Source organism: Apteryx mantelli, chromosome 2 (genome assembly GCF_036417845.1).
Source record: "Apteryx mantelli isolate bAptMan1 chromosome 2, bAptMan1.hap1, whole genome shotgun sequence".
Classification (NCBI taxonomy): domain Eukaryota; kingdom Metazoa; phylum Chordata; class Aves; order Apterygiformes; family Apterygidae; genus Apteryx; species Apteryx mantelli.
The window spans coordinates 108,652,574-108,669,933 of NC_089979.1; the positions used below are offsets into that span (position 1 = coordinate 108,652,574).

Below are 17,360 nucleotides of genomic sequence, written 5' to 3' on the forward strand. Positions count from 1 at the left end.
GTCTCTGAGCATAAAAGTATTTATGGTTCCTCTATAACTTTTTAACAGAGAAAGTCATACAAGAAATATGCTTAAGCTCAGGAAGATAATGCAAAAATGATTCAGTTCGTTATATTTAAATGCTAAAAACAATTTATTTTGGACTTAAGGGCTGAATTGGCTGGGAAGACAGTATTAAATCTACTCAGATATGATGTGTACATCATCTTGGCTCAAATGAGCAAAGTTGTAAATATAACAAATTTATTCTCTATTTGAAAAATTAATATATCGTGTCTTTTTTTGTCTTGTCTCTTAACAACTAAGAATTTAGAGAATTAAATTTCAAGAATAAAAAGTGTCCTTCATTATCAGCACTGGTTGCATAACCCTGACATACTGGGCGTTTTTCCCCTTGTTGGGGCCCTTGCGGTCCTTCAGAACAACAACCTATATGAGATATAGAGTATGGAACTACACTGTTTAGGATTAGTTGCTTAGCACAACTTGCTTAGCATTAGTAGCTAAATTTGCTGAAGCCTTAGGCCTCAGGCTGTAGCCGTTGCTACGTGCTTTAAAGTAGTTTTACCAAGGACACTGGTGCAGCTGGGAATGATACATCCTGAGAAAGTACAGATAAACTAGCAGAAGCCAGTGGGAACCAAGGTTAAGGGCTAGACAGCTTTGCTAAACAAGTAGCAAGGTACAAGGCATGACCGCTGCGTGCGTGATCGGTGCCATGATTGGCTACCTGTGACATAATCTGTATGAACCACCAATCAAGGGCCAGAGCGCCGAATACCTGTACCTATAAAATAGGCAAATTGCTGAATAAAGATGGAATTGAACCTGCATTCTGTGAATGCGTATGATTCTTTCCCGTCACTCCCGTGGACCGCGACACCCCTTTAATTATATTAAGTCATCTCCATTAATCAAACACTTTAAAAATGCCCATAATTTGTCTGTTATCCTGGTAATACAGAAACCACAAATCTTTGCTAAATATTTTACTTCCTATTTTACACAATAAATGAAAACTTGGATGTAACATCCAATTTTTTTTAAAAAGTAATACCATTTCACTGGGAAAAAGGTAATTATACTGAGTGATTTTTAAAAACTTCCAAGGAACTCTGCGAACGTACAAAGGCTGAAGACAACCAATAGTAAAAATAGTAACAGTTATGAACAGAGATGTACAAGTCAGAGATACACATGCACTTAGTTAGAAAGCATTTTCTAAGGCATCATATCTGTGACCCTCTATGTCATTCTCAAACAGAGGGTTTTTTCATAACCCCACCCCCCACGGACACATATCTTCAGTCAGCCTACCAAGTTTGCACATGAAATGCGAATTTATCAGGCTGGCTCATTATCTTACCAGTACCCAAGTAACAGGAACAGAGAACTAAAGAAAAAACAGGGAAGCACAGTTTTAATTTACTCCTTCAAAATAGATTTTAATTGGTGTTTTAATAAAGATATCCTTTTCTTTATAAAAGCAACGAGGCTCAGAGCTGGCAGGACTAAATTTTATTAGCTTGGCTCTAATAAAACTGCCACAGAAGTTAATAAGAGTTTTCAACAAATAATGAGAGTAGGGCTGAATGCTAGGTTTCATGGTGGATTGCAGTGTCTTTCATTTTTGCTCCAGGTTGTTGGTTAAAACAGAGTCTTGTCTGGTAGAGAAGAAAATTTATTTCCCATCACTGACTATTCAGTGAGCTATGCAAAATGCATTAGGAATTTCAACCTATACTCTAAGTAGAAGGCTTACCTATTCTTACAGAGAAAAGCAATTGTTAATATGGTTGGTTTTATGTTAATTGCCAAAATGCCAATGTCAGTGGAGAAGTCAGAAATCTCACTGACATGAAGGCTGAGCTATACCTCTCATCTCCTGATGCTTCCTCCAGGCCAGGAATATGATACAACTGCAGTGTTGCTTGCCCTAACCAATGGCCATACGATCCTCTTAGGACCTAGTGACAAGACCTTGTGTTCTGTGATCCTACCTGGAAATCTGCTCTGTAATCTCATATAGCAGCTAAACCAATAAATCTCATTATCTCTGAAATAGTTAGGCAAACAGCAGGTGATCCAAGAATAAAAGATCCTTAAACAAGTATTCTCTGAGTATTTTCTGCAAAGGAAACAGATAAGGAGCAGAGGAATCTCAGGACAACATTCATTTGATATTATGAAGCATCAGAAGTGGCAAGCAATATGGATATGCACACCAACCCGGTTTGGATGTGGCCTGGGCTGATGGTGAGGAGCAATACTGTTCAATCATGGCACCCTTATAATAAATAATAATATTCATGTGGCACAGCGTAATTTACTGCAGCATCCACATTCTGTGCAGAGGAAGCAGCGCTTTAAGGCTGCGCTGTACAATATCTGTACATTCTTAAGTGGCATCTGTAACATCTTGCTCCCTCCACTTCTCTGGAATCTAATCAGAAAGCTAAGCTAAAATTAAAATAAGAGAGCGAGAGAGAGCACACGCGTACTATTCCTAGGAAATCTCTTTTCCTCCTCCTGGAGCATTCTTTGTAATCTTTGGCAGTTTGAATACGTGTTCTGCCTTTTCAGGGAGCAGCAGGAGCTGGGCTGGGCTGCAAAGTGGGGACGACCGGGGCAGCCCCAGCACAGGCGATGCCCTCACTGGCAAGGTGCTGTCTCACTGTCCCTGAAGTGGGCCACACTGAAGTGAGCGGACAGTTAATAGCCAAGAAGTGTGACACACTGAATGAAAAATACTTGAATATGTTTAAGTTTTCTTAAAGAGAGGTTTTGCTATGTCTAGCAAAGTGAATTCTGCTGCACTGGAAGTTGAAGGGGGAAGTTATTCTCTGTTTTTTTATTTTTCTAATAATAAGCACCACTTTCATCTAGTCAGATGATAGCAACTTTAGAAGTTTTTGTTTGTTTGTTTTGTTTTGTATTTTTGTCACTAATAACAGTCCATATTCTGATTATCTAGGGATGATTATTCTGCCTGAAGGCATCCAAGTTGCCTGTGAACATTCTCCTGAGAATAATTAGGGTATTTATATGTCCATGGTTATACAACCTGATTCACAAGAACCTAAGCAGCCTTACTATTAGTGGACAGTCTGGCCTATTTCACTCAGATTAGGCTGAATAAGTAAAATAACCCACAGCATTGTTTGTTACTAATCTCAGCAGATACATTTTTTATAAAAGATTTCTTCTATTCTTTACTCAAACTTGCCCCTTCCCTTTATTAAACTAAGAAAGAAAAAAAAGCTTTCATACAGTTAGTTTCTTATTTTTGTGACTCAGTTAGAAATCTTTTTGCTGATCAAATAATACATTAATATGTATTGTGAAACTGTGAGGCAATTGCCTTTTTCTATAAAAATCTTTAATTTTCTAACAAGCTTGTTTGAGATCACAGACAGTAGCCATGTTGTTCTCAGAACTCCTCCGGTCTTTATTGAAGAGGTAAAACATATTTTGCTTATTCATGATGACTATACATCTGTACAGTGTTTCTCTTCTTTTTTTCTACAGGTCAAAGTTCAAAAGGTATTTTTGCCAAATTATGTATTTGCTCTTTTGCTATAGAACTACATATTGAATTGCTGACAAAGAAAAATCATTATCACATCCTTTCTTATCTCGCCTTAGATGTAAAAAGTCCAATGTTTCAGGTATTTTCTCATTTATGGAAGTACAAGAAACACCGTTGTTGCAACTAATCAGCAAAGATCTTCCTGAAGGTTAAATCATCCCAGACTGTGCAGATTAAATTTGCTTTTCTTATTACTTTTGGCAATAGTAATTTTGGCAAGTTACTTCTGTATTTTGGCAATAATCATGATCAGGAATCAAAATTAGTTCACTGCCCATACATAGCTCATATAACTCTTTGCGTTAACATTTCTTATTCAGAGTTTGTTTCTAGATCCTATCAAACTCACTATTAAAGCAATATTTCATTTCAGAAAGAAGTACATATGCCTGGAAAAAGAAATATCAATGCTCATTAGGCTTCTGGTGACATTTAATGTATTCATCATTTCAAGAGAAGATCAGTGTTTTATCCTTCATTAATTTTGAATCACATTCCAAAATACAGGATCACGTTTGTTCATAACAAGCTATGAGGAGACAAAGCTAAAGAATTCAGAGGTCAGCTTCTTTTATATTAGAACTAGGACAGGAATCACCACATTGTTGCAAAGAGTCATTTTGAAAAAACTTACAGCATATTTTCCATCTAAAAATGTACAAGTTGCGCATGTTGTTTCTCTCAGTTGTGTATTCTCTGTATATTCTGATTCTATTTACATCTCCCTCTTTTAGTGTCAAGAGTATGTAAGATTGTATTTTTTCCCATGGCTTTTATAGAACTAACAGATAACGGAGTGTGGGGTTAGCTCTTCCTATGAATCAACTGAAGATTTACAATCCTGTGAAATATTCCTGAAGAAAAGCAGGTTGTACACCTGTAAAAATAAGGACACTGTTTGTTTAAGGTGAAATGTAAGAAGAATGGAACTCGTGTCTCACATGAGTAAATATGGATAGAATTAAGATTAACCTCTTGATGTAAATTGGACTCTTTCACTATTGGAAATCATAAAGAGAAGGCAAACACAGTCAAATTGTTTTTATAGATAGTCCTAGATTTCTCCTAAATCTATCAAAGGTTGTGCAGGAGGTGGTAGATAGATGTGTCATAGTCTTGGTAAACCCTGTCAATAAGTCCCTTAGTGTACTTCTCTTACACATAGATTACAGAGAAAGCATGCATTGAGCTAAGTATTAAACATCTCAGATGAAGAAGCTTGAATTATTAGTATTTATCCTGATACATAATCTGTAAATTTATACCACTTTGTTTTAAAGAAGCTGTCAACAGCCAGAAGGATCTTAGAACCTAGAGTCAGCTGTGTAACTTGCGCAAGGTGCAGCAGAGAGGTGTTAATTGAAGAGCCTGACAGAGCTGGGGAGAAGTAAGGAGGAAAGTGAGCTCCTGTTCTCAATGGATCCAGCAGACATCTCGTAAGAGACACTGAAAAAATTTAGCTCTAAGAACTCAGCATGGCAGGGCAGCCGTAGGTAGGCTATAAAGGTTAATTAGTCAGAGATTAAAATGTAGCTGATATAATAAAGCTGGTAAGGATTATACTTACTGTTAATTATAACTTTAATCATTCATTTTTTAATCATTGTGTAACTTTGTTTCATCACTGTAAAACATGGTTTTTAAGTAAATGTATTCTTTTATCTTTCATTCTTGCCTAATGTTAAAGCTTATGCTCTAGTCTCATATTTGCCAGGCTACTGCATTCCTTTGGGCATTAAATATCTGTTAGCCAAGAATAATCTGGCAGATTTCTAGGGTGTTCACCGCGCATTGAGAAATAGGACTTTCCAGAATTTGTTGGTCAATTTACCATTGAATTGCAGAGAGCCAGGGGTAGCTGAACAAATTGTTAGAAAGCAGAGACAGCTCTTTCAGCAAAAGGCAGCTTAAGCCTCTTTGGCAAATAAGAAGATAGTGGACACAGTGTCTTAAGATTTTGGTGTGTCTTTGCAATATAAAAAGCTTTTCTGTTACAGTGTCCTATTCTGAAAGGCAAATTATTTTGTGATCTCAAAATAGCAAATGTGCTTAACTGATGTACATAATTGGACATATTCATAATTATACTTGTTATATCAGATTTGTTTACTTCTTTGGAAGTTTTACTTCTGTAACTATTTTGAGAGTTATTTTATAGTTTCCACTATGCTTAAGTCCCAGTCTCCATCTTGCTACACTAACTGTTGTTTTCACTACTGTCGCAGAGGAGTGATGCACTTCACTTGTAAGAGGGAAGCAGCACTATATTTATTGCAGTAAGATAGTGACTTAACAAAGTTCAATCATAAATAAGAATGATTTAACGAGGTTCGATTGGCAAGGCTCACTCAGTTATTTACTGCATGAAGGACAGGGTCAGGTGCATGCACAACGGAGACCCTCCCATTGAGTCACAAGGTTCAGAAAGGACTCCCTTGCTTTCTAAACTCCTTCTGAGAGGAGCCTAGGTGTGGCTGGATCCAGTCCTAGTCCCAAACTTGGTCAACGGTTCATGCCTAAAGTAGTGTGTGCAAAGGAGACCCTCCCGTTGAATCATGAGGTTTGGAAAGGACCCCCTTGCTTTCCAAAATCCTTCTGAGAGAAGCCTGGGCACAGCTGGATTCGATCCTAGTCCCAGACTTGGTCAAAGGTTTATGTCTAAGGGATTATGTGCACAATTAATCAGAGATATAATTTAGCAAAGTTTCACAAGGCTAGCAAGTTTCAGCATGCTATTAGTCACTTACCAAGGATCTGTCACGGGTAAGGAATCTCTCAACCTCAAGGAGTAACCTTGAGAGGCGTCCCTGCTCAAGGGGAGGTTCTGCAGTGCAGCCCACTGCCATGCAGAAGAGCTCAAGGGGCTCTGGGCTGCCCCCTATTTATGGGGGGAAGATGATTGACTCATAGTCATATTTGCATGCTAGACAGGTCTTAGTTGGCTCATGCTCAATCAGCCCCTACATATGTGCTGTTTACAGGGAGGTCAGGTTGAGGGGGAGAGAGAGCACATCAGGGGGAGGGGGGGAAGGAGCAGACCGTCACAACTACCATATGATAAAAATATTATGACTGGACCTGTGGGAAACAAAGCCATTTTGATTCACAAAGGTTTCATGCAAACATTTTTCTCTGTTTCACTTCAAGGAGGTCATCTCTTGAGGTGTCTTTGAATTTCAACTTCAAAGGTACCTAAAACCCCAATCTGAAATGCAGCCAAGGCAGCAAAGCCTTGCCTTGTTTCAGGTCAAAAGCTCAGGAAAGTGCTGAATTCCCTGACCAAAGCAAAAATCAATTCACTGACAAAAAACTTCAGTAACACAGAATTACCTTGTTCCTTTAAGTTCAGCAAAGCTCAAAGTCATGAAAATCATAAGGTACAGAGTTAAGGCACCCACTAATGGAGTTTTGACTCCAAGGTCTTTAAGGATTGCCCTGTTATACCCATAGCACACACTCTGGAAACACTAAGAAAGAAAACATATATTTTACTGTAGAGTGTAATACCATTTGTTTTCTAACATGATCTTATATTTAAGTAAAATGGTACTGAACAAGTGCTACCTGCACTTAAACACTTTCCTACTCCATGGAATAATGAAGTCTGCTAAACTTTACAACCTCTTCATGCAACCCATTACGCTGTTTAAAATTGTTTTCAGTTATTTTTACACCTCACACCACAGTTATCATTCCAACCTCCCTCCTCTCCCAAAATCTCTGTTTTGTACTGCTATTGTCACAAACATCTGAAGTCAAAACTGAAAGGCAGCACACCAAATATGACTAAATATGCATAAACACTGCACAGGTAAGCAAGGACAGATGGGGCCAGCATCATCATAGCAGAGCTAAGGCCCAAGATCTCCTGGCAGTGTAACTACAGCCTTTGGCAAGCTTCAGCAAATCTCTTCGTTATCTGCAGCTATAGATAATACTGTGAATATAGCTGGAACATGCTCTAGTAAATCCTGGTAGCTATTGCCCACTCAGTAAAGGCAGAGTTAAGGTCTCAGTCTGTGCCTCAACACTGTAATTTTTGGGTTTCACTCTTTTGTGTGCCATTACATTCCAGAAAGGCACAAAACTACATATTCTGAGAGGACATCTGATGAGCGTATAAATTTCTGCTCACTTTTTTTTCTAAGCAAGAAGACTTTTAAAAGTATAGCAACACATAAGGTAAAAAAAAAATTAAGTCCTTTAACCAAAAAAAAAAAAAAAAGAGCTTAGCCATCTTTTCAAAGCAATACAGGCAAAAAGGATTATTTAGAAACTTTGGTTGAATTAGAAAAGTAAAGGTTCTTGAACAATGTGTCTCCAAATGACCTGGACAGCTGTAATCCCATAGACTTTATCCATCCTATAGCTGAACAACAGGACAATAGATTTTAAATCCCTTTTTGATGCTGCGGTCCAGCAGTGCCATTTACTTGCCTTATTGCACTATTTTATCCATAAAAGGCAGGTGAAAATGCTATTAAGAGAAATGTTCACAGCTCCTTGGATTATTATTTCTTTCCTTTGTAACGACTGAGATATCGGGAAAGTGATGCCATCCCTCTGTCCTTGTTATTTCTCTTTCAGACTCAAGAAGGAAACCTAGATTATACTTATTTTCAGAGGCTCACTAGATAAAGCATACTTAATTAACTAAGCTTCCATTCTTGCATTTCTCCAGTGAAATTAAATATCTTAACAGTCCATCATATGCACAAGAAGCATATTTTTCCAGATGGCTGTACTAAATCAGCAAAAGCTCTAAAAATATTAGAGCAGAAAAACAGATATGCAAGTCTTATTTTTCTTTGTTTCAGCAAAATACTACTTCACTCTAAATTCCATATTTTCTTTCCCAAGATTAGACGCAATGCTGACATCACTATGCACATTCACTCTTGGTGGAATAAGTAAAGGGCTGCCCAAGAAATGTCTCCTGTAGCATTGATCTCTTAAATATCTCTCTTTAATAAGCTTTCATTAGCCTTTTAACTCTTTCAGTTTTTATAATTCAGTAGCCAGACCAATTTACTATAAAGATGAGACACTCCTGTATTCACGTGTCAAAGAAAAAATCTGAATTCTTGAACTACCTGTTCAAATGAGAGAAGTTAAACAACATTCCAGTATTTAGTATTCCTATAAAATGAAGAGGCCACAAACACAAACTTCCTGTTAATGCCTCCTTCTGTCTAGCTGATTGCAACTATCAGCTGAAATTCATGAGGTGAAATTGTGGTCCTGTTAATTCAATGAAAAACTCTTCTGTTTTTCCTGCAATGGAACTATGTTTTGCCAGGTATGATCAGCTAATTCATCCCTCATGCAGTAAGTATGATATACATCAACTTCTTAGGTCTTTCTTGGACTGGAACATGGACTAAAAGTCTGCATATACCTGTATATGATTGTAAAGTTGTCACCTTCACAACTATTTTGTGTTCAAGCTGTTGTATGCTTATCTATAAAGTGGTGGAAGGAGCACTCAGGTAACTGTATTTCAGTCAGCCAGTAAATATGACTTGCACAAAGCAGGGTATAATGAAAGACTTTATAAGGAATATAGTACTACTATTTGTAACTCAGGGTGAAGAATAGGAAGAGGCTGTTCTTAGAAGTGCTCATGTCCTACCAGTGTATCAAATACTCTGCTTTCAGTACATGTGGGAGAATGCCACTGGTTTCAGTGGGACTCACAAACCCCAAAGCAAACCATTAGTACTGAGACCAGAGATTTGGGAAGCAGTACTGCAATTTCATTGAGCAAGTAATGGAAATTGTATCCAGGCTGTGACACAGGATCCAGGACAGGCCTGGAAACATCCCCAAAATAGTGGTGTCCACAAATGGTGTTATGCAGGCCCACTCTCTCTGTTTCTCAGCATTACCTGGCAAGGCTTCCGCAGCACTGGCTAAAGAATATCTGACAATCAACTTCAGTGTCCTACATATTCACAAACATACAAATCAGTATGAGTCAGTACAAGACTGCGTGGCATTCTAATGTCATATCAGTTTGTATCCAAAGTGTGAATGCCGACAATGAACTAATCTGTATTATGATCACCTTCTATACTTCTTTTGTCAGCAAGGTCTTCTTAGTTAAATAGTAATGTACATAAAAGGTAACATGGGAGGAAAGAGCCCTTCATGGAGGATTTTGCCATTCAGTGTGTGCGTGTATGTATGTATGTATATATATATATATTTCTAAATATAGTTACTATATAAAATACATTCCCTCTTACATTCATACTATCATTAAAAATAGAAGAGTTTTTAGTTAAAATTCAAACACCTTTGAATTGTTGCTATTTCCTCATTAGTTTGCTTTCTTTGATTAAAAATAACAGAAGTCTGCAATGATCTTTGTAACATTTTAAACAGCTGTAGTTAGATATACATGTGTATGTACAGATATATATGTATGTGTGTATATATATACAATTTTTCATATATATGATTTTTCATATACATATATATATTTGTATAAGTACACACACGCTTGAAATTTACCTCTTCACCTGTTCTGAAGTATCTTTGCTTTCTCCTTAACATTAAGATGCGGTTCCCTAAGCAAAAAGTGGAGAAGGTAAGGACTCAATATGTTTTCTGAATCTTCTAGATGTTTAGAATACACTTTGCAGATGAAAATCTCACTTTAAATGTATGATAGAAGGAACTGAAGACATATGTCACTGTCACATACAGTTCAGAGCAACTGAGCAACTGCACCTTTTTCTCTTCTTTCTTTGCTTTAATTCTGTAGGACAGGTGAAGCTCATAGAAAATATTGTTATTTGCAAGACTTACAACATGAATAAATAATTTGATTTTAAAATGGCTAAAACATGTTTCAGGATTAGCAACTCAAACCAGCACTTCTAATTGTTCAGCAACTCTCCCTAGCAGTTTAGGGCAGCATCACTGTACTTGTTTGAAACTCCAACGTGCAATTGCTGACAACGAGTTTGGTCAGGACACCCAGCTAAGACAGCTATACCGCTTTGGTCCCTTTGCATAGTGCTACATAAACATACCCCTATGTAGACAAGATGCAGTAGGATTAAGACATAATTTCTTTACAAAAAATGTTCTAAGATCTATAACAACCAGAGGAAGACTTTGACTTTATATTTCAATCAAAAGACATCAGTGTCTTCATAGTCCATCACAATTTTGAAACCGCAGCATTGCTTACAGTTATGACAAGTGGCACCACTGTATCCAGTTCCATCACAAGTGCACTTGAAGCTGTCCCATGTCTGGGTGCATTTGCCACCGTGTTCACAGTGATTGGGCACGCACCTGTCAGGATGAGATGCAAAGACAGAGAGAAAAATCCAAATAAGCAACAAGATTTACATATGGCCAAACTGTGAGCTGCCCAAGCAGTATATCATGTCCTTGCCTGGTAATCAATCTTTGTTATTTTAGGCAGGTTAGTAGAATTTATAGCAGAACGCCCAACTGCACAGAAGATGATTCGTCAAGGCTCTGCTGCAGCCCCTTTACAAACAATAAAAAAAGGAAAACAGAGGTGGTATACATTCACCCATCATAAATTAAGTTTTTAGCTACATACGACCGGTACTTAGCTGTCAGAACAAAAAGAACATCACAAGTCACACCTCCTTCTGCTGTGCAGGTGGTGTCATGCCTCATGGACCCCAGTCCCACGAGTGACTGAAAGTTAAAAAAGAATGAAAGAATGCCAGTGAGCTCCTATTTACTGGGATAAATGGGATAAAGCAGAAGCAGGTTGCCTGCTGGCTAGGATGGAAATTACTAAAGCTGCATTATTAAAACAAGCAAGATGCTACAGGCTTCAGTATGAAAGCTGTAGTCAGTTTTCCTTCACAGGGATTTGTGGCAAGCATGGTTTGCCTTTACCCCACCCACTGTTGCTGGAGAGTTGAAGGAGTGCCAAGGAAAAAATGGAACAGCAAAAAGCAAAGTTACAGCCGAACATACATTTATTGTTTGATATATCATCTAAATGTGATTTCAAAGATTTGAGTTCACCAGTTTCTTTTCTATCAAAGATTGTTAAAAATGGGAATTACCGTATACTTTCACCTTTGAAACTATTAAATTTCCTTTCTTGGAGAGAGGCTTTGAAATCTTATTTCAAAGAACTTATTTTTTCTCTTTATTAAATTGGTTATAGTCAGACTCAGTACAGGCTCTGCATTTTTGATCAAGAACTAAAGGAATTTTCCTTTCATGTGGAGTTGGCCAAATGCAATTTACAAACTATACATTTTTATTATTACATTAAAAATAAAATGAGGAGACCACCTATTAGACAAACAAATGAAAATATTTTTGGAAATGCATTATAAATTAAGTATTTGTATCTCCTCATGTTCAAATTAATGTCATACATGCCTCAACTACGAAAAAGAACCTCTGGCAGGATATGTGTTAAGAGACTTGGTATTGTGTTTTCAAAGATTGCTTTTTTTGCATGCCAGTAAAAATACCTCAGAATATATACAATACAGATGGCTTATATTCTATATCAGACTACAGTATTCAAGGGTAGATAGCCATTCATTAACTTTTTTTTTTTTAAAGTTCAGAAAATACTGGAATCGTTTAAAATAATGCTTAAGGAAATGCTCTTCTAAAAGAAGTAAAGCATTAAAAATTTTTATTTTCACAGTAAAAATACAGCAGCAGTATTTGAGGCAATTATCACAGTTCAATAAATTACAGTTTAAACATGGTTTAAGTGAATTCATTTAGCTTTGTTATTGTGGCAGGTTAAATGCACAGATAGATTTGATTACTGCAATTCAACCGATAGGTGATGAGTTTCAGTTGTGTTCCCAACTCCACAGAAGAAAAACCATTACCATATAATGGAACATTTCTAAACAACTTATGAATCACTAACAATTTCTATGAATCTATTGTTGGTGAGTACAAAAGTAAGGAAAGCAGAGAGCAGTGATACTTCAAAAATAATCTCACTAAAGTAATTTTTATTCAAAGATATAAACATCTAGAAAAGTTCATAAATCTGAATATGCCTTCTTGTTTTTTCCAGCCTTTCAAAATCACTGCTTTCAATGTATTTCCTTCTTTATTTACATTTGAACATATATTACTTTAGAAGTATTTTTCCAGTGACCAAACTAAACATTTTTCTATGTGAATTTGGCCAGATTTTTATATGAAGTCTCACTAGTAATGCCAGCAACTAGCTTCACATTTTAGTACTATATAACTTATTTTTATGGCAGCATAACTAGTAAAGATATTGCTGTATTGACTATGTAATGAGGTAAATGACTTAATGTAGGGAAATATGAAAAACAGATATTTATCTGTAACATTTAATGGAGCATATTAAGTCAAAAAGATGGAGATATTCAACAAACTCCCTGATGATTATTTTAAACTTCGAGTAAGATGGTTGAACTAACTTAGTCTGTGCCTCTGGAATTTCTTTCATAATCATCAGTTTTTCCCTGTACTAAATATGATGTTCACAGAATCACAGAATCACTGAGGTTGGAAGGGACCTCTGGAGATCATCTAGTCCAACCCCCCTGCTCAAGCAGGGTCACCTAGAGCACATTGCATAGGATTGCATCCAGGCACATTTTGAATATCTCCAGAGAAGGAGACTCCACCACCTCTCGGGGCAACCTGTTCCAGTGCTCTGTCACCCTCACAGTGAAAAAATGTTGTTAAAGATAAAAATTAAATAATGGCCTATATCAGGGCTGTCTAAATGTAGTTTGATTCAGACTGTAGGATCATTTCCTTAAGTCCTCTTTGCACCCTCAATTTTCGGTTAGCTTGTTTATCAGACAGAATTGGAAGATTTATTTTTTGTTAAATCCATTAGCCAACTTCTATAACAAAATCTGCCCCTCATTTGTCAAATTTGTGAACATGCCTTCCCCACTGTAATTGGGACTACAGGAATTTTTGGTAACCAGAATTCAAAAACTACAAAAAAAACACAATCTTTTGAATTCAGTAGAGGTATCAAGGGAAATATAGTTTCTAACTGTAAATCCCATTATCCTTCAAACATTTTTCTTGCCATAGACTGATCTTATTTCAATGCTGCTAAGATAAAAAGTATCTTGTCTATGTATTTCACTGTAAAACTTGCTAAGATATTTGTATTTTTGAAATTAACTGAACATATGCCATTATGAAGTTTATCTAACTTATGCGTATCATTTAGTATATACACATAACATACTCAAAACCAATTCATGCTCTGTTTACACTTCATTTATGCTGAAAGAGTATGTTTCTAGGTAATTCCATTCTTTAGTCTCCTTTTAGGAATAAGGCTGTATTTCCATTAAAAATAAGCTTGGCATAGTAGGAACAGATCAGCAGATAAAGTTGCTGGCCAACAGCTAGGGCCTTGCTTCTACACTGTATGCCTGCTGAAGGTTCAACATTTCCTCAGAGAATTTATGTACAAATATCCAGTACACTACCAAGTTTTCTCCCTAGCCCTAGACTGCCAAAAGAGAAAACCATGAATAAGATGCTCATGAAGCCAGTAGCAAAACCTTCTTTGGCTTCTTGGAGCAACCAAGAAGCGCACTGTGACCAGGCACATTATCTTATTGTCAGTCAGGCTGCTCCCACGTGCTTTCTTTACTAAGGAACTTTTTCGCATCACATCAGTGGATAAACATATGTCAGATGATAAGGAGGGGTCTGTGAGTCCTAAGGAAAAAATGCAACAAGGAGCAGAATGCTATATCTGGCCTAAGCTCTGTGCCAGAAGCATATAGAGCTGCCTGTGCCAGAGGAACTGGGCCTGATATAAGGCGTTCCTTTTGCAAATTATATCAGACTGGGAGAGGCTGTGCTCTTGAGCACTAGAGATTTATAAATAGAAAATATTCTCGGAAATTAGACTGAAAAAATATATAATACAGCTAGGACATGTGAGAAGTCCTACACTGAAGTAGGAAGAATTAACTGAATGACCCTAAAATAAATGAACTTAAAAAAGCCTAGTTTGACTGCAATCCTGCAAAAAGGGATCTGGGGGCTTTCACATACAATGCTAAGTCAACTCATCATACTATTGCCAACAACAACAGCAAAAGGAATAAGAGGAAGAAAATGAATGCCATAATAAGGGTATAAACAGGAGAGTCTTATGTAAAACCCATGAAGAAGTCCTCAGATTACATTCAGCACAAGTGAGCACTGGCTGGTTTTCAAACCAGCACTAGCTGGAAACAGGAAAGCTACAAACTGTTCTGAATGTCCATTCAGGCAGGCAAAGAAGCAATGAGGTTTATTTGTGGTAAGAGGTATTGTAAGAAAAAGTCAGAATAACACATGTCAGGAATGGCTTAAAAATATTTGGTCCTGCCTCAAGACAGAGGAATGGCCTTAGAGATCTCTCCAGATTCCTTTCTGATACAAATATTTTCATATCCCATAGGAAACAAAAAGCATTTCTTTCTAGTTCTTAATTTCTCATTATGTGACTATATTTACTTAGTTTTCTGACCATGCTATTTAACCTTTGTAAATCATCAGGTTTTGGTCACTATCTCAGTCTTTTTAGAGGAGACTGTCTCCCAGGGGAAGGATATTTAACGTATTAACTAGCTCCCCCAGGCAAATCGTGTTCAAGGCATACAGTAATTGACTTCAACTCTTAGCTTTAAGAGTTTATTTGAGCAGGAAGATAAAAAGTTATTCTGTGCAGGAAGCAAAGTGTCCTGGTGGCCACAAATACACTGTGGAATAAAGTCTCTCAGGACTGAAGAACCAGCACAAACCTCACTGTTCTTCATTGTAACTGCAAGACAGAGTGCAAGACAGAGACCTTTCCCTCTTTCCCTATTCCTTTCCCTTCCTGCTTCCCTTCTCTAGAATAAGTGCACACTACAACTTTCATATATGTGTGTGTGTATATATATATATATATATATATAAAAGTTTATATATAAACTAAAACCAACAAACCTAAGAAACACTACCAAAACAAAACACTCAACTGTGAAACTATTTCTGCACCTGAGAGGACAAAAGGAAAGAATGAACTACACATGAGAGATATTTGTCAAATATTGTTTAATACAGTACTGAAAAGAACGCAAATGCTACAGTGATTAGGTCAGTATAAGAACTTATACAAAGCAGAACAAAATGTTAAAGGCTTTTTATTATGGAAGAAAGCAAAATAACCTGGGTTGAATTATTCTTAACAAGAAATTCAATTTTTTCCCTCTCATCATCAAATCCCTGTCTAATCTTGCTCCTGCTCATACCTTGTCTCTCATTTCCACCTGCTCTTTTATCTCCTCCAAATTCTTTCTGTCCTGCTTTTTTGTCCACTTCTCTGCTTCAGAACTAACAATCTCATCAGTATATTTTGAATGGCTTTACAGTACTTTTTCCACTAGCTGCTCTTTTTACCTCCTCCAGACATTTTTGTAGAACCCATACTCTTTATCACTGTTTTTTGCACAGATCCTTCAAAATGTATAATGCTATCCTTGTTGAGTATCATTTTCTGTCACTATGTAGCTTATGTAAACATTCACACCCATGCAAAGACTGTGAAAATGGGCTTGAAATTTAATCCTTTTTTCCTGTACAAGGTTACCCAACTGGTCAAGAAGACAGTGAGAGATCAGGCCTATAAAAGAACATATAAGGAAGACAATTTGTAAGAGCAATAAAAAATCCTTTCAACTTACAAATCACCATTTATCAAAGGATTTGAGAACACCAGGCTAACACAAACTGTCAGTCTGAATCACTGAATACAAGTAGCTTAAACTAGTAACAGAATCACAAAAATATTCTAAACCACAAAAATATTCTAAACCTGCATCTGTGTACAGTGAGTAGCTCTTTAATGAGAAATAGAATGCATAAAGCTAGTGATGATAAAAGCAGTACTGAACAATAAGACAATCAAATTAAGGCCATACAGCTATTATAGAGTGCTATTGTATCAACATTAGACTAAAATTACCTGTTCTCGACATATAGCCTATGGTTTCTAAAGAGGCCTAAATAAAAGCGAGAACAGGTGATCTAACAGTTAGGATTCTCTTTCATTTTTTCTAATGTAACAAAAGTTTAATGTGACTTTGAGCTTTTTCAGCAACAGGACTTGCATCTCATATGCAAGGCAACACAAAGGGCAGATGGGACAGACTGTAAAATTCATTCTGGTTCACAATAATTCCCAGACCAGTTTGATTTGCTGCTGACTTCTAACCTAATTGTGAATAGATGCATATAATTAATGAGGGCAGAACTAAACAATCCTTCCTGAACCAAAAAGGACCTATCCTTTCCTTGTCACTTACTGTAATACGTGGACTTCCTTGGTGGACATTATTAAGCTTATTCTGTCAAGAGATTAAAACAAAATGCTTGGCACTTTTAAAGACTGTGATTTACAAAGAGCAAATCGATATTAAAATATGCAGGGACATTTTGTTAAGCAAGGTTCCTTTAGGGCATATTCCTAGAAAAGGCTGCCAAATAGTTTTTCACAGTGTTATCTCCAGACCACTAAGGTGCTGTTCTAAGCTGTTTGCATTAGAAGGATTAATGAAAGACTAATGCATCAAGAAAAATAAAGCAGTTAACTCATTTGGATTAAGTCACCCTCTTGGATTTATGCATTATTTGTTTTGTGTACTATAATGTAGGTACTTTATTCCTTTCTTTTCTACTGCTTTTAATTTTCAAAGCACTTTACAGCTTAGTGCCTTGAAATGAATTCATGCTGGTTCCACTTCAG

General features: G+C 36.8%; 1 protein-coding gene across 1 annotated transcript in view; it reads right to left on the bottom strand.

Moving 5' to 3' along the window:
- The window catches only part of CNTNAP2 (contactin associated protein 2), a 1,164,397-nt gene that overhangs the window by 393,487 nt on the left and 753,550 nt on the right, over window positions 1-17,360 (bottom strand). Inside the window, exon 11 of the mRNA XM_013955738.2 lies at window positions 10,791-10,897. Coding sequence (XP_013811192.2) covers window positions 10,791-10,897 — 107 coding nt within the window. The remainder of the gene's footprint in view (window positions 1-10,790; window positions 10,898-17,360) is intronic.